The 19385-nt window shown below is 34.8% G+C and overlaps 1 protein-coding gene across 1 annotated transcript in view; it reads right to left on the bottom strand.

The window, feature by feature from the left end:
• Nucleotides 1-19385, bottom strand: part of LOC140149302 (MAP kinase-activated protein kinase 2-like) — a 36039-nt gene that overhangs the window by 2646 nt on the left and 14008 nt on the right. The window contains 5 exon segments of the mRNA XM_072171568.1: nt 1892-2102; nt 4058-4133; nt 8899-9102; nt 15583-15641; nt 17091-17230. Of these exon segments, the coding sequence (XP_072027669.1) occupies nt 1892-2102; nt 4058-4133; nt 8899-9102; nt 15583-15641; nt 17091-17230 (690 nt within the window).

The raw sequence follows: 19385 nt of genomic DNA, 5'->3' as shown, positions 1-19385 counted from the left end.
TTTACATTGTTCACAAATTAACTGGTTAAAAATGTGACTTTCAATCAACTCGCACCGTGTATGGGCCAATTAATTTAACATCCACACTCCTCCTACCTGTGGAAGATTTTAAAAATATATTCCACACAGCGATTATGAATTTAATATGGAATTAGCACATTCACCAACTCTTATTTGAAACTCGCCCTCCCTCTGTGATTGAGTCTTTCTCAAGAGGATGTATGAAATTCAAATGGAGCTACCTAATGTGCTCATTCCATTTGAAGATGTTTCTAACATCTTTCAGAGGGGTAGTGTGGATTTTAAATGGGATACCCATTGTGTGTATCATGCAACCTTTCATTGGTGTGCATATTCCAAGAGAAGCTTAAGATATGGGCACTGATGTCACTTGCTGATTAATGGTATATGACTGCTCCATGCATGTGTCATTTTAGAAAATGCAATCACAGAAATACTGTGACAAAATGGTTGTTCATCATTGTAGTTAACATTGTGTGCAAGGTGACAAATTATTGGTCTCATGCCTGATGTATGATCCATGACAAATTATTGGTGTCATGCCTGATGTATACACCATAGATCTGTAATGTAATACAGATCATATTGTCGGCGTGTCGTTGCTCTTCAAATTTCAATTATAAAATGTCTGCCCCAGACTAAGGTGTATGCTTAGAGGTTAATAAATAAATAAATAAATAAAGGTTAATAACTGCGCATCGGTTATTTGGAGGGCATTGTGTAAAATCTAAACATTTTGCCTTTGGAACTGAGGAATATCCCGAGGGCTCGCCCCGAGGGATATTCCGAGGGCCAAAGCAAAGTGTTTAGATTTTTCACAATGCCCGACATATTACCGATGCAAAGTTATTAATCTCATTCATAACCGTCACTTTCATCTCTTCACTTTATAAAATAACACACAATTTTTCTCAAAAAATAAACTATTTTTATGTTTTGCCTTTCCAAAAATCTAAAATCAAGCTAAAACAGGATGACCAATAACAATAGTGCGAATCACAATCTGTGCAAATATTGTAGCACGCAATCCAAATACGGCGGCCAGTGCTCTCGTAATTTGTTCAACGCACTATACGGCGCGCGGAGGTTACTAATATTTACACTGACGACGCGGAGGTCCACTGTTGAATGTTAGTGACCGTGTTCAGCGTTTGCGTTTTGGCAAATAAATAAAAATGGTCGGATCGCATGTATTGCGTAAATTAATGAGGTTATGAATTTGAAATGGCAGTTTGAAATTAATGCTGGATAAAGATAGGAGCCAAATGCGACAAGACTTCTATTAACAGTACAGGCCAACAAAGTGTTAGTGGAGAACACATCATGGTTGAAATTGGGGCATTATTTATTTGCTTTCTGCTAAAAATTTTGTTAATTAATATAATTAACAGCTGCTTTTTATGCAGAATATCGCCATTGGGCAGCAACAACCCCATGTGTCATTGGCCCCTGAACATGCTTAAAGCAAAACCTTTTATGTAACTGGTTGGCAGTTTTGTTTTAAACATGTTCAAGGGCCACAAACAAATAGGAAGATTTTCCTGCCCAACGATGATAAATGCAATGTCTGCTGCAAAATAGAAAGTTGGAAAATTTGCATTCAATCATGGCTAGTGAAATTTTTGTTCCCCTCAAGTTTAGTAGTGATGTAGTTGCGTATTTTGCTGGTAGCCAGTATCAAATCGCACATGTAAAGTTAATCGCGCAGAGCATTCACGCACACATATAGGGGGGGGGGGGGCTTATCGGTAAGTTTGCAATGCAACTATGAAAAAGCATTGATATCACTACTAAACTTGAGGTGAACCAAAGAATTAGTGAATGCATATTTTCCACATACTACTGGGTCACTGGATTGTGCCTATCATACCTTAACCCAGGGATTATTCATAAACTCTGTGATAGTTAGTCTTTCAGCTGGTTCTGTTTTGAGTAGTAGTCTGATTAAGTCCTTGGCTTCTGATGACACTTGACTCCATTCTGGATTGGGAAATTCATATTGACCGTTACGAATTCTTCGCTTCATGCCAGGAGAGATTGCCATTCCATGATTGCTATAGAATGGTGGGAAACCACACAATCTGGATAGAAGAGAACAAAATAATATTTGCAATTAGAGAAATGAAGATATAAATACAAGCCATTGTACAATTTATTGTCTTTTCAATATTGGATCTGCCTGGCTTTGTGCCAAATGTTATAAATAAAAAAATATTATTTTTATATTAACAAACTCATTAGCTGTTAAGAAATATAATGAAAGAAGAATGTTCTTTCACCATAGGACCTGACATGTTTTCATATTTTCAACATCAAAAACAAATACCTTTTTTCTATTCAATTTCATCTGAAAACCGCTAGCAATGGGGTTCAGCGACCTATTAAAAACCACAACAACCAGTGCCTGACATTGTGGACATGAAATACTTTTCAAAAATTGCCCAATTGAATAGATTTTGACCTTGTAAATTTAGAATTCTTTGCCAGTACACCTGTCAGGTCCAGCAACATGAAGATCTTTTTTTCATTCATGATTCTTCATCAGATCTGAGGAATATGCATAATATTTGATATTTTGTCTGAGTAATTCAAATCATGACATGATGCACATTGGATCATTTATCATTATATTTTTATCATGACATTTTCATGGGAAATTAAAAATGACATCAATCACTTGTACAATCACCTTGTACCTTGATCCTGATTCATGCTTCATATTGATTGCTCACAGCATATCATACAATCATTTAATAAATCAGCAGCTATTAATAACAATGAGATCAATAATTGATCTTTCAAATGACATTATGGTAGAGTCCTGGGTCCTAATTTGTGTTACACATAAATTCAAATCTCAGAATAGAGTGAAATTATAAGGGTCTGCAATAGATGCTACTATCTAGTGCTATAAATATTCACCAGAAAACCAATGTAGAAAATCTTGTGTCTGATGTAGTGTGTTAATTAAGTTTACAGTGCAGACATATCGAAATGCCCATGCAGTTTTAACGAAGTGCTTGTTTAATTAAAGTATTAAACAAAGTCAAAATGATTTCCACTAAATTCTGATTCTGGCTTCCATCACATGTACACATTAACATTTGGACTTCAACCAAAATCAGATAAGTACTGACTTCATACATTCCCTATTTCTATTATTAGTTCAACGGAAGCAATTTCTAAGAAAAAATAAACATGGCTGCAGTGCCAGTTCACAATCAACACACCTAACTATTCTCTTACATCATTATTTCTACACAACTCGCACCAATTCCAACTAACTCAGTTGGCAGACAGGGCAGCTACCTAGAGCACCATAGCAAAACGACAGAACTATCCATCATTAATAACAGAGAAAGTGCACTCAGGCCATGTAATATAGCTTACTGCATGTGCAACCTAGAAATCACTATAATATTCATGGTAATTGAAATGTTATGTTGCAGGGTAGCGTGTCCTGCGGATATTTGATGCAGGCGCTGCCTCTGGCATAAAGTCAAACATTTCATTCATTATGATATTAAGTAACATGTCATTGTCTCGGACTTTAAAATTAAATATTGTGAAGCATGATATTTTCACAGCATTAAAATTTTGTATTCTGAAGAGAATCCATGTTTCTGGGACATGAAATTTTCACGAATTTGAGCATAGGAAGAAAAAAATATTTGTGTGCAAGAAAATTATGCTAAAATCAACAGCAATCACAAAATTCACAAAATTTTCATTCACACAACATATCACGCTTTACAGTATTGCGTTGATTGCCATTTGACTTGATCCATTTGACTTGATTGAGTTGACACTTTACACACTACAAGATCATGTATCTTACATTCAGTGAGTATTGAACAATTGCTTTGCCAACCAGTACACATTACTTTGTTTTAAAATTCCAGCTAACAAAATCATATTTCTCCCCAAAATAAATAAATAAACAAACAAACAAACAAACAAACAAACAAACAAACAAACAAACAAACAAACAAATTAATTTGATTTAAATTGACCAAACTATGCCAAATATACTTACAATATATACATAATGACACCTAACGACCACATATCACAAGATTTGTCATATTTTTCTGGACCCAGTACTTCTGGAGCTGTAACAAAGAAAACAAAAACAATTCTTGGTTTATTTTATTTGTAAATGACAAATTTACAGTTTGTTTATTTATTTGCAAATGATGCGAAAATTAATCTGAAGAGACAAAGACACATAAACATGCTGCACATTCAATGTTTTAAGGATTTAGTCAAGGAGGCTGACGTAAAAATGCTAGAAACACTAATTTTTTATTATTTTTCAAAAGATATATTATTTAAATACCAAATGCATTAAAAATGATGCTGCTAATGGGGTTGTTACTCGTAACAAATCTGCGACTAATAGCAACGTTGATTGAAAACCGATTACATGATCTGATGATCATGAAGCAATTTACTGATACAGCAACATAGAGTGAGAACAGTCCAAGTATCAATAATATATCAAGTTCATATTCTCTCTAATGACATTTGCAATGTAGACAAATTAGGTAATAAATAATTGTACATACATGTACTAGCCTACCTGTGCTACCCTAAATAATATATTTATGGAAGTATTGAAAAATATTTTGTCTCAACCATTATACGAGGGGTATCCAAAAGTTTTGACATCACCAAGAAGCGAAGGAGCTATATCGATGAAATTTTGTCAGTGCAATTACTGGTCCTTCTCTACATTATGGTCCAAAAATGGTCTCATAAGTATGTTTACTTTTTTTTTACAGGTGGCGCTAGATGGGCAGTAGGCGCATAACCTGTAAAATGGTGAAAATTGAGGCAGGCAAGCTCACGCGGTGTGATTAAGTTCCTGCATTTGAAGGGTTAGGCCTACAATGCTCAGAAAATCTATGATGAAATGAAAGCTATCTACGGTGATGATTGCTCATCATTTGGCACTGTTGCTTTTTGTAAAAGGAATTTCCAAACTGGCCACATGTCCCTCACAGATGAGCAAAAAGTGGGCGTCCATCACTTTCGGATGATGCGCCACAGTGAAGAAATTCAAGAAAGTGGAGGATTTTATCATGAAAAGGTTATGCGCCTACATCTAGCGCCACCTGTAAAGAAAGTAAACATACTTATGAGACCATTTTTGGACCATAATGTACATAAGGACTAGTAATTACACTGACAAAAATAGTCTCATAAGTATGTTTACTTTCTTTACAGGTGGCGCTATGGGCAGTAGGCGCATAACCTTTTCATGATAAGATCCTCCACTTTCTTGAATTTCTTCACTGTGGCCGCATCATCCAAAGTGATGGACGCCCACTTCTTGGCTAATCTGTGAGGGACATGTGGCCAGTTTGGAAATTCCTTTTACAAAAAGCAACAGTGCCATATGATGAGCAATCATCACCGTAGATAGCTTTCATTTCATCATAGATTTTCTGAGCATTGTAGGCCTAACCCTTCAAATGCAGGAACTTAATCACACTGCGTGAGCTTGCGTGCCTCAATTTTCACCATTTTACAGGTTATGCGCCTACTGCCCATCTAGCGCCACCTGTAAAAAAAAGTAAACATACTTATGAGACCATTTTTGCCCCATAGTGTACACAAGGACCAGTTATTACACTGACAAAATTTCATCGATATAGCTCCTTCGCTTCTGGGTGATGTCAAAAACTTTTGGATACCCCCTCGTACAGGTTGAATCAAAATGGAAAAACTTTCTTCCATTATATGACTCAAACTTTCAGTTTAGGACATTTTGTAACATTAATTAACAAATTATTTGGATCTTATGTTGTATTTTGACCAGGCAGTCTTGTCCATAACAGTTGTGTACCAATCATTTTGATACAGCCTATACAGGGTGTCCCAGAAAAAATTACCGGGCAAATGAATTTGGACGTAAGTCGAAAAATAGACATCATAATCCAAAAATCTAAACATCAGCGTGTAGCCCATATTATTCTGCATCTTATACGCCAATTTTACTGGAATTGGTTGACTGATCGCGAAGAAATGAGCGATTACATAACGCATGTGGCAATTTACTTCATTCCAAGTTTGAAAGAAAGATCATTCAACACAATGCGCACGAGTAGTTAAACTGTCAATGGGCTTCATATTTGAAATCCTTTTCGTTCTTTTAAAACAACCTGTTTCTTGGAAAACATTTAATTAGGTTTTGTTCAAATTTGAAAACCTGCACGATATTGAAAATGAAAGCTTGCATGTGAGATGATGCTCGGTATTTGTAAATATCTTTTTTCGTTAATGTTGATATAAATGTTGCATGAAGAATACTACATAAAGTATTCCAGCAGGCTTAAAAATTTCTCACAAACATTAATGTTTTCGGAATATTTCCAAGAAATTGTACTGCAAAGTTTAAATCTTTTAAAACTTAGTATCAAAAATCACACGTAAAGCTGTAAGCACTTGATCATTGTCATTCTTGGCTCAAATGTTCTTTGTAAAGTATATTTGCACAGCCTCAAGAATTAAAGTTGGAGAGCTTCCAATTGTAGAAATCAAAGTTTTCTCGGACAAACTGTTATTCATCTTCAGTGAAAGCATGAATGACATAACACTGTCGGATTTTAATAGATAATGTAGACTAAATTTAATGAGATACACAAACTTTAGGAAGCGGAGAGCGAGTATGAAAAAAGCGCCTGTTGGTCAAACTTGGAATGAACTGCATTGATGCACACATTAGGCGATCGTTCATTTCTTCGAAACCAGTCCACCGAATCAAATAAAAGTTTCCTATGTAATGCACAACAAAATAGGCTATGCGCTACATTTTGAATTTTTTGATTCTGATGTATATTTCTCGACTTACGTTCAATTTTATTCACTCTGTAATTTTTTCTGGGACACCCTGTATTTATTCATTTTAAAAGTGTTTGTCTATTTGAACTTCTGTATTAAAGCTTTGTTTTTCTCACTCTCTTAACCATTGCAAAATAGTTTTTACTGTAAACTAATAAACATAGAAGTAAAAGTTATGAAAAATAATAATAACATTTAGTATGTTGCAACTTGGGGAACCCATTTCAAACAACAACATTAACCTAACATAACACACTTTATGTTGTATTTGTTTGTCCTCAATGACTTCACTGATGTGTGCAATTCTTGAATTAATTACGAGCCAATTTTAACCAAGTTTTCCATTCCAACACCCAATTATCACGGTTATGTTGGCAGGCACTTAAATCTTATTACTTTGTTTTTATCATATGCTTATATGCGTCTATAAAACTCCTATGCAAAATGTGTGTGGTTAGAAAATGGATTGTGTTTTTATCACAACCACCTACAGTACATAAGTTCTGACCTATATCCTTGCCTCAAGAGCCACTATTTCATATTTTAAAAAAGTTGAGTTGGTTTCACTTGATATTAAGTACTGTTTAAGCCATAATGAATGAGACTTGTTCCAACAAAATAAGACTTAAGTCACAAATTTAAATTTATTGAGTTATGCGCAGATTCATAATTTCTGGATCATAGGTTTTAAAATGTAACTTGACACTGTTGCTCCCTCCCTTTGCATTAAAAAGTCAATATTTCAGTAAAGAATTCCTTTTCTGTTTTCTGGATTGAACCATCTCCATTTCTTCCCTGGCAACTTTCTGCCCATTTTTCTCACATTTCTTGGTTTGACATAGGCTCAGGAATTCAACCCCACTCCCCCCCCCCCCTGAATGCATTTTACTAAGAAATCTACAACTACATACAAAATCATCACCCCACTAAAGCGTTAGTGGAGCTAGCAACCGCAAAAATATCTATGTAAAAATTGTGACCTATAGAGTAATAGAAACTGGTTACATCATCAAGACAGCCAGTTTGCGTTTAAAACCTTAAAAATAAAATTTGACAATGACAATGAAAATAAATATCTATAGACAAGACAATAATAGATTATGAGGCATATTTCATATCATTATGAATTTTGACAGAATGTCTTTTATCAATAGTTTCTTTGTTAAATCCATGCTACACATGAATTCTCTTGAATTATTAAAACCGTCCCATGCATGACGCTTCACTGGTAACTATTAATCCTGCACTTCCTAGAGTTCCAAGAGAATTCATACGAAACTTGAATTTAGCAAAGAGACGAAACAATATTTGGCACTCTGTCAAACTCATGACAATATTATCCACATGCAGGGTGGCCCTGAAAGAACTGAATCGTCGAAAACTTAATTGTTCTGGAATTTTAACACCACAACTAAACGTAAGTAAATAAGTGGTGTGGTTGAGGAATACATCAGTTATCACATACTTTTGAATTTTGACAATTGACCACACCGTTCTTGAAATAAATTTGACAAAACTCCCTCATTTTCAAGCCTTTGCACGGATTCAAATTCAATGGATGATCTGTATTCAGAGTGCTAATCACTGCATATCATCAGTGCATGAGACGCCTATTTTCATTGATAGATATTTAACTCTGTGGAACGGATTGAAAAAGAGCTAGTTTCGGAAAATTTCAAAAACGGAGCGGTTAATTGTCAAAATTCAAACAGTATGTAGTACATGTAGCCGATATATTCCTCAACTACATCGATTATTTAGTTATGTTTGGTTTATGCTTTAAAATATCCAAACAATTCAGTTTCCGACGATACAGTTCTTTCAGGGGCATCCTTTAGCTATATACTGATGCTTGTTTTCTTTCGTTGGTTGGTTTTGTTGCAACTATACATTGTACCTGGGCAACTATATACATGTACATGTAGTTTTACAGGTCATGTGACAACAACAAAACCATCAAAGTCAACAACATCAAAACAATCAAGTTGCTTTACTTGGCATAATACTGATGAAACAATGTTTGTTACATACCTACATAATATGGCGTATAACATGGTGTTTGTAAAGTTTTTGTTGTAGTTTCTTTACAGAATCCAAAATCTGTAAGTTTAAGATTTGAATTAGTAGATTTGTCTAGGAAGAGTAGATTCTCGGGTTTCAGGTCCCTATGTGCTAAATTCATGCTGTGAAGATGCTGAATTGCTTGACCAATCATACGCACTATTTCTGCTGCTTCTGTAACATAAAACAAAGACATATTGCAAAGGTTAATGATGTTATGGTATGATGAACAGATGGATTCATTAAGGTTAAATACAATTGATTTTCAAGGCTTGATTCCAGAGGGGCGTAAGTTAATAATGGAAACAGCCATGCAGAAAAGAATGAACTCACGCGTACAAATTTAGTGTATCAATCTGAACTAGGGCCACGGAAAAACCGCGGCTCGTGAGTCATCCTATATGTTGCAGGGATAGGGAAGGGGCGACCATGATAGGGCCATATGGGCTGATTGGGGGGGTGATTGTGGGCAGCCGTTTTCGGCAATTTTCCTTTGGATTTTCTAAATTTTCAATTTTTAAAATTATCCTGGATGATAACTGTCGTGAAATAAATCAATGCTATCAAGGCTATAATAGGCCTAGTATGCCTATTTATACCCTGATTATGCAATATATAGGCCTACAACAATAACTACAACAACAGTAACAAAACCAACCATCAATATTTTGTTAACCTAATTTGTAAAAATATATTCATAGGCCGCGCCTATTAGACTAGTATAGCCTAAAAATTCCTGAATTATCTAATGAAAAAAACGGGCAAAAACAATCAATCGCTGCAGTCAGAAAGAAAAAGCGAACAAGAAAAAAGAAAAAGTGAGAGAAAAATAAAATAAAATAGATGGAATGGACCACATAGGGACTCGAACGCGTACCAAAGTTTTCCAGCTCAAAACTACAGTCGAACGTGCAGGGTTCGGCGCGCTAACCGATTGAGCTACTGAGTGACCTGTGAAATCGATTGATCTCAAACTGACTATTATGGAATAGTGCATACCAGGCTCTTATGATAAACAATCTCATCACCGCTGTAAATGTCGGAGGTATCGATGGCGAAAAACCTCAATTTTTGCAAAAGTAGCTTAAATTTGGAGTGAAATTCAAATGGTAAAGGAATCGACATACTTTTGAGAAATAATGTAGGCAGTTAGAAATCAAAATTAACGTTCCACAATCCAGATATCGATAATGTAACATAACAGTGTTTTGTGGTACAAGATTCTCGAAAATTGTTCCCAAAAAACGGGCTAATACAATTTAATCGGTACTGTATTTGGTTCTTCCCCATGGCAACATTATTTCTTTGGTCGATTTGTAGTACAATACAAAAAAGGGGAAAACAATCACTCTGCGTGGTTTTATACGGAGCGAATATTTGAAAAAAAACTGCATGGAACGTGTTTTTGATCTTGTGAACATGGTGCGTAAAATGATTTAAACGAAGGATTTTCAAACGGATTCTAAAAATTTGTATAAACACACAAAAATAATGTTAAGATACATCCATGCACCAACATTTGACTCACTGCGATATTTGATTGCTGAGAAAACGCGGTTTTAGAGAACAACTTTATCGTCTTTTATCGTTTTTATACGTTTCTTCAGTATAACCTTAAACATGGAGAATCTTAAACATTAAACATGTGAATATAGTCATTTTTTATGAGATCTGTAATCCTGAAAAGTCTTGGGACACTTTAGCACTATGCATTTAAAATAAAATCCTGTTTCCCCTTAAAATGTTGATTGGAGCCATATTGTCAGTCGTGTTGTTGGGCCCCTTAGCATCGGTTGGTGGGGGCAGGAAAGAATTCAAGATCATAGATGGGTTCAACAATGCACGACATTGTAATGGTAAAAATTGCACGAATAGTGAGGAAAACAAGGAGCATGATGCAGCAAGTGTTCCAACTCATTTATTTCCAGGATTGAGGCTTGAAAAACAAATACTTGCAGTTTCCATGAAAACATCCATTTCAGTAAGCAATCAAACTGATTACAAGACATCTTGGGATAAAAGAAATATACTCTAATATATATTACTAGGCGGTTACCCGTATTTCGCGGTTCTCGGCTGTCATGGTTATTGGCTTTTGCAGATCTCAAAATCTGTTACCATGGATGACCTAACGAACGCAAACCTGAGCTTTCTTGGCCAAAGTTACACCCACCCACCAAGTTTGAGCTCCATGATCAATTTGAAATCTTTACGTTTTTGACCTATGGCCTCTTAACCGTAGGTCTTACAAAAAGGTCATTGAAAAATTTTGTTTGTTAGTCCAAGGTCCACCCACCCACCAAGTTTGAGCTCCATAGGGGCAATTTGAATTTTACCTTTCTTGACCTATGACCTCTTAACCGTAGGTCTGACGAAAAAGGTCACCGTGGAAACTTTATTTGTTAGTCCAAGGTCCACCCACCCACCAAATTTGAGCTCCATTAGGGGCAATTTGAAATTTTTACCTTTCTTGACCAATGACCTCTTAACCGTAGGTCTGACGAAAAGGTCACTGTCGAAACTTTTGTTTGATAGTCCAAGGTCAACACAATTGCATGGCTAGATTTGCCATTTAAAGTGTTTGAAATTAGACTTCAATTGAACTTGACCCCATCCTTGACCTTTGACCTTAAAAAAATATAAACTTGTTCTTTCTCATACCAAGCTGCACCCACCCACCAAGTTTGAGCAACGGGCGACCCCCAGTCTCCGAGAAAATAGGCGGACAGACAGACACACAGACAGATAGATAGACAGACGATGCGTATTATTATATAGATACACATTCTTTTATTTTATTGACATTGTGGAATCTTAATATTTGAAAGAGAAGCAAATGCACTCTGGTTTATTCACCAGCATTTTCATGGTTTAATTTGATTTAATTTGCGATAAATATGCATAAAAACGATTTGCCTTGAATGGTGACAAGATTCTCTTGAAGTGATTGTAAAAGTAATTGGTTCCATTTATCAGAACATAAAATATGAAACTGTTCAAATTTATACAGTCACAACTAATGAAATATTGATTGATTTCAATATCCAAGGGTAGTCTGATAACAAATCAAGATTTACATATAATTTTGACCTTCAGATCAATCAAAACATTCCATTTGCTCTACTTAAATACTGACTTCTAAGAATGGAATTAAAACATGGCTCATCCCAGATTAACATCGTACTATATATGAGTACATGACCTCCGTGAATACTTGACTGTGTCCTGTTTTCATTGTTATGCACCATTCAACTATATCAGGAAATGAATAGGAGTGCTAATGTTACCGGTGCACAAATCTTTATGATTGAAATCTAATGATACACAGTTATAATTGTATAAATGTTGAAGTCCAAGGACAAACAGTCACACCAGCTATTATGATCCCACTGAAAACTATTGCGACTTGTATGGTGTATGTGTACGTATACATGCATGCATGTGCACATAAACCCTATATAGGCCAGGGTCTATGATGTGCACAAGGGCTTTAAAACTGTAGCATTGGCAATCTACAGGACTGGAATTGAATCTTCAATCTTAAAAAAATATTTAATTGTTTTTATTATCTAATTAATTTGCAGCATCACTAACACATTAGGCTGATTTTTATCTCAAACATTTACACATTTTATCTCATACATTACACACACACCCCCACACATACATTAACTCTACATTCACATGAGTTGTCACGTTGTGATATTCTACACTACAACATCATGATTTGTAAATCATTGCTATTTATAGACACAATTGAACCAGATTTAACCTCCTATCTCAGTCAATCTATCCTCTTTGTAACCCATCTTTCCTAAGCATTGGACCACATTGAGCAACATATACTCAAGTGATAAATACCCTTCAGTATAAAAACAAAGCTGCATTTCAATTTTCTGGCAAGCAGTTTACTAAGTAATAATGTCAAGTGGCTAACATTAGAATTAGATCAGTCTCTAGCCTTTATCAAAGACCGACATAGAATATAATACATGCAGACTATATACAACCAGGATATTGTATCGTGTAGGTTAGTAAGAGACTACTACTACTAGCATAGTATGAGAGCTCTATCCTTGCAAATTGCATGGAGCATTGCAGTCATGTTTGCTGAGAGTAAAAACTTGCGCTATTGAGCGCATGTAATTTATCATCTTGCGTCAGCCAACACATGCTATTGATATCCCCAAATAACTAGTCTTAAATGGTGAGTTCAATTGGGCAAAATCTGTTTTAAATATTGGCATATTATATGGCTTTAAATCAAAATAAATTTATTGATTGCATTTAAATCTGGTAATTATTCATCATAAAAGTACAATTTGTGGTGCTGAACACTTGTGAGACATCTTTTACACCTATAATGGCTGACATGTAACTTTCCAAGAGCATATTTTATTCAAAATATACCGTATTTCTTTCCAAACAGCCCCACCACTGTTTTCAACCAAGATGTTTAAAAAATGCTGATATTTCCATGCTATCTTTAAAGCTTAGGTGCACACATGGTCGTTAATGGCATCGGTAGTTGGCTAAAATCTGACGGTAAACCCAGAAATGAACCAAAAGTCATCATTCCTAAGTTTATAGTTCGTCATTTCAGCATGACTTTTAAGCTTACCTAATGATTTAAAACGGGTATTATCGTTCTAAAAATGACCTCTAATAAACACCCCTGTTGCACGTAAAGTCCCGGGCGTAAAGTTAATCGCGAAGAGCGTACACAGCATGTACTACATGCAATGCAAGAAAAAAAGCACTGACTTCACTACCGAACTTGAGGTGAAAGAAATAATGGCATGAATAACACTGTATTTTCCTAAGTCATTTCAAGTCTAAAATGTCAATAATTGTGACTATAAGGGATTCTTACTTGTACAAGCAAGGATGTAGAGTCAAGCATGATAAGTACTGGTAAGATGTAAGGGCTATTTTCACATGATAATTTTTTCAAATATAAATATTTTTGCTAGTTTTTAATTTATTTTAAGTAGTCTACGAATATATATATACTTGTACACTAAATATGCACAGTGTACTCTGCGTAAGTTAATAGGCTTATAGGAAAAGCGCAAAAAGTGTGAAAATTCATGTCGTTAAAATCTATCCATTTACAGTAGTATGGTATTGACTATGAATCTTGTATTACTTGCACCTGTCTGTTGTATACTTGACATATAACGCATTGTAGGAGAGTAAAGTGGCTCTACACACTCTACAATCACATTAATGCTTGCTGTAGGAGATGCTTTACACATTGACTGATATCAATCACTTGCTATTGTAACTTCTCTCATTTAACATTGCTTGCTATAAGTATAATATAGCTTACTTATAGATTGGATTCAATCATGTACTGTAAATACTTTCTGATAAAATATCAATGTCAATATTGGTTAATAATCTGCAATGAATTCCCCTCTGGGAATTCCCTCATGGCATCTAACTCTTTGGGTTGTATGAAACCAAAATATTATTGTATAACAATGCTGAAAAATGATAATATCCTGAGAACAAATTCCTAAATGTTAAGACATCTTTATTTTTGGAGCATCGTTATAATTTTCAATCTCCTCGCTGTCAACACAGTACTTGGGAATGAAAACAAGCCAGATATGGTTGATAAATATTGCAACGTCTGATTACTTTTCAATCTGGTAGACGGTAGATTAAAAACTAACTACTATGTGATATTGCGGGCTTACATAACGTAGAGTGTATTCACACATAGATGTTCAAGTATTGATGCTATTTTCCTCCTATTTTTCAACAGATCTGACACTTCTTAATGAAGAGGTGTTAAGTGATTATTACCGGATCACCTCTGGCTCTGTTTTATCACTAAAAGCAACATTTGTTATTAATTTGAGCATATTGTATGAATTTGTTCAGATTTGTACACTTGATAGATGTTTAAACACTTTTCTTGTTTTACTCAATTGACATTTAGGTTTAAGTTATCATCAGCGTGCCTGAAATGTTTTAATTAAATCTGATTATTTAGCATCCGAGATAAGACATATATGAAGAGCTTGGTATCAAAACCCCTTACATCCACTTGCCCAATTTTGAGAACACACAAAATATTATCAAAAAATCACTGATATAAGGGGGTTTTCAACAAAAGCAGCAGAATGCTTGGGTAGGATGAGCATCCCGCCAAAAACTGCTTTTGTTGCAAACTCCCATATATCAGTGATTTTTTGAAGATTTTTTGATGTGTTCTCAAAATTGGGCAAGTGGATGTAAGGGGTTTTGAAACTAAGCTCTTATGGTACACAAGTTGTAAAAAAGCCATGTACACCCACATCCCCAAAACACACCACCACAATGCATGTCACACAAACATACCCGCAAACAGAAAGACAGTTAGACACACTGTCACACATATTACACATCAATACCATTCAAACTCCCTTTTCCTGATCTACACAGGGACAGTACACATCAACACACCTTGCACACATATGCAATAGCATTGGAAGCTGGTGTGAAATCTCTTGTGCTTTTTCAATTAAATGGTTCCATTGATATCAAATACTAACACTTGGCTGCGTGGTTGGCATACAAGATGAATACGACTGTAATGGTGCTGCTGATTGTATATAGATTGCATGTTACTACAATCAATTCTATAGGCTTCTTAGTACTAACCTCGTTCATTGAATGCCGTCCTGTCTTGTATTCTGCTAAAAAGTTCACCACCTTCCATTCTGAAAGATACAAAACATCAACACATTTAAGGGATCCATACCTCATGATCTCATCGGACATAAAATAACCATTGAATGTTAGCTCAATATTTCACATGATGTAATTGGAATTTTTACCCACTCACTATAGATATCCTTTATTCAATGCTTGATTATAGGCATATTGACTGCAGCATCCTTTATTCCTATAACTTTGAAGTCAGCAACATCTTCATGTACAAGAATTTGACTTCAAACTTGAAAATTTTTATTAGTGCTACAGAAAATAGGTCCCATCTTTCACATGCAATTTTTGTTTTCTTTTATTCATAACAAGTGTACAATAGCTTTAACCATATTTGGGCACTATAGAGTTACATGATGATCATATCAGGAATATATATAGCCTTAGGTTAAGATCTGTAATCTTTGTTGTCCTACTTCCTCTATCTTTAGAAGAGCACCAAGAGAGGCCCACATTCATATCTTTGCTATCTCAAATTAACTTGTCTTAATGTCAAATTTCATTATTTGAAGAAGAGGTAAAATAGATTTAAAAAATGCAGTATCAAAAATATCAATTCTAAATAAAGAACAGAATTATAAACTTGTACATGTAGGCTTATTTGAAAGCATGTAATCTAACAAAATATAAATCAGTATTTTATAGAATACTTCATGTATAAGAATTTTGTTCAATGATATTGTGACAGGCATTTTTATGTAAGTTGGAGGTCAAGGTCCTGTGTATCTTCAGCAGTGAACTGATTTTAATTACTATTATTGTGTATGCCAAGGTCAAAAACGATGCATTGACGAAAATAAATGATCAGGATTTCATAATTGAAGGAATATGATGCATGCCCACATTTGCTCTACATTTATGAGAAGATTATGTTGCCATCAATGGTATGTAGGCTACATGTATGTAAGCTGTTGCAGTGGTAAAAAAAAACATTGACCATTGACATTGAAATAAAAACATTGACTACCGTACATCAAATATTTGTGACCTGGTCTTAAATAATGAGCACAAAGTCATCAAAGTGTTTTTTTTGAGATGGTAACATATTTCAAATCTTTACTTCCACACTTTAAAATCATGCCAATCATGTACCAGTCACTTGTAGCAATGACATATTACTGTGATTTCACTGATTTGGTTGTAATTTTGTCCACTTTATAAATCAAGGAAGTATCGTGTTAGAAAAATAGATTTATATTTTTAAGCAATCTGAGATTCATGCTAAATGTTTTGCTTTAATGTACATGTACACTCAACCTTGGTGTGTATTTGACTCAATTTTCCTCGGGTGAATTCTTCAAATTACTACTGCTTACAGTGAACAAATATAATCCAAAACAATAGATTAACAACTTCCAGGAAAAATCACAACAAAGACACTACCAGAAAGAATATGGGGCTATAGAAATCAAATTAAGGTGATTCTTTTTTTTGGTAGGACTTACCTTTCCATGACCACCAGCAGACACCTATGTCCATTGTACATGTTTTCATAGAGGTCTTTGATGTATACTATGTTAGGATGAGGGCAAGCTCTATAGTGTAATTCCACTTCTCGTCTTGACTTAGGACTGTCTCCTAAAACCTGCAGAAACACAACAACAATACATGATTAGTTAGCTTTGAATTCAAATTTGAAATCATCAAATATATTTCACACATTTTTTACATTATAAGGGTTAATCAAGTACACACATGCGTGACCAAATATTTTCAACATACCCTAAACAGGATTTGCCCATTTGAGCAAAAAACAACAGGAATTCAGTGTTACCCCATGAATGTGATTGTATCTGAAAGGTCGGTAAAGCAGGATTTTATCCAAAAGGTACCACCTACACAGGATATATACCTATTTATACAACCTTATTGTTTTTTATTATTTTCTATTATTAAAAGTGTTTGGGTGATGGTCCTGATGCAAATCAGGAAACACATACTTTAAAAAATAACACTTAGTACACTAAAATGACCCCTAAACACACAAACTACAGAAAAAGAACCCTTTTCTAGACAAGAGGCATTTTTACCCCCTAAACACCATTCATGTTCATTCTATAAACTGTCCAGAGTGCTCCCCCAGTTTAAAAACAACTTTTTCCAGTTGGAAAAAAATATTGTAATATTTAAGTTAGTAATATTTTTATTTAATTGTAACTCTTTGGATTGGTTTAACTGTTCACTATTTCCTGTTGTAAAAGATGTTAAAACTAGAATACAAATTACACAAGCCATTGTAGCCAACATCACGGTAAGTGAAGATTTATTAAACAGAATTTATAATGTGATGATGTTGCGCTGAGAGGAACACGATAATGATGAGTGACTAGATGGCAGCATGGTGATGAGAAGCATTATTGAATGCTAGCAGGATTCAGGTTTCCCAAATAGGCTATTCCAATCGAAATCCATACACCCCCTATGGAAGATATTACCTAAATCTCCCACACAGGGGGTGTAGATTTCAAATGGAGTCGCCCATTCAGGTAATTCTCACTCCCTTTGTGGGAGATTACGGTCATGTCTTCCACAGTTCTTGCAATGCATCTATGAAGTAATTATTATGAATGAAAAATTAACATTTTAAAAAAGAATATCTTATCGTTATTTGCAAATTATATTTTGTGTAATCTTCATTATCAATAATGGCTACATTGAACTTGAGTATCAGTTTATTTTTTGTGTGTAAACATACCATCTCATGCTACTGTGCACTCATGTAAGCTCAATAGCCTTACAGTGGTAATTTTTGCATATAGAATTTTTTGTGATTTCTGACAAAGAGGACCTTTGTGTGTGTTAGTATTTTTGCATGTGACTTAACCATCTGTGAAATTTACAAAAATAAAACCCTCACAAAAATTAGCACTTCTAGAGAATTCTGTTCTGCCTATAAATTGACTACAAGGAATAATTGCTCATTTTACCAAGAGAATAGAATTTGATCCTCCAATGTCTTCCAAGATTTCACACTACAACAGTATTAAATGTGTAGTAATTGACGTATTCATTTCTATGGTATGTCACTTTCATGTAACATCAAGCTCTCATCATAACTAGAATTACAATTTACAATTCAGTCTAACGATTACAATTTTACATTGTTGTTATGTTAACCTTTAATACTTCACGTGCTAGCCATAGGCTTCAAGATAAAGGTCAAGATTTTGAGTTATTTTCTCAAAATATCAAGAGCTATCTCAAGAACCACTGAACCAATACTTGGCTTGTTTGTACTAATTTTAATGTTTTTTTCATGCTGATTCTAAATATGGTCATGCAAATGTAAATTTCTTACTTTTTTAATTTTTAAAGGAAATTGCGAACTTGTTGTCTGCAGTCAACACCCACGTGGAGAGGGTTATAAGCCATGCTTGTCACATTCATCAGGTTAAATTTTATCTTTCATAGCTATGTGTGTACATATCGATCATATAAAATCTGTATCTTATTTGGCCTCAATATTACTTGACGTAAGAAATGTGGAGCCATCTGATGTTGGCATTTTCGACATGACACTGCTGATCGCGCCATAGCATATCCTTCAGGTATAACCTAGCTGTCACTGAAGGCCCATTGTGTAGCCCGGACAGTGCATTCTTAGATGACAAGCTATGTTGTATGGCATTTACAGCAAATCACCAGTGGACTGAGGGATGCCTCAAAGTATCTAATCAAATTAGTTGGTAACATAGCCTGTAGCTGACACAAATATATCTAGATGCATTACTTGCTTGTTT

Source organism: Amphiura filiformis, chromosome 3, assembly GCF_039555335.1.
Source record: "Amphiura filiformis chromosome 3, Afil_fr2py, whole genome shotgun sequence".
Classification (NCBI taxonomy): Eukaryota; Metazoa; Echinodermata; class Ophiuroidea; order Amphilepidida; family Amphiuridae; genus Amphiura; species Amphiura filiformis.
Note: the sequence above shows the minus strand (reverse complement) of the source record. Positions and strands in the feature narration are given on the sequence as shown.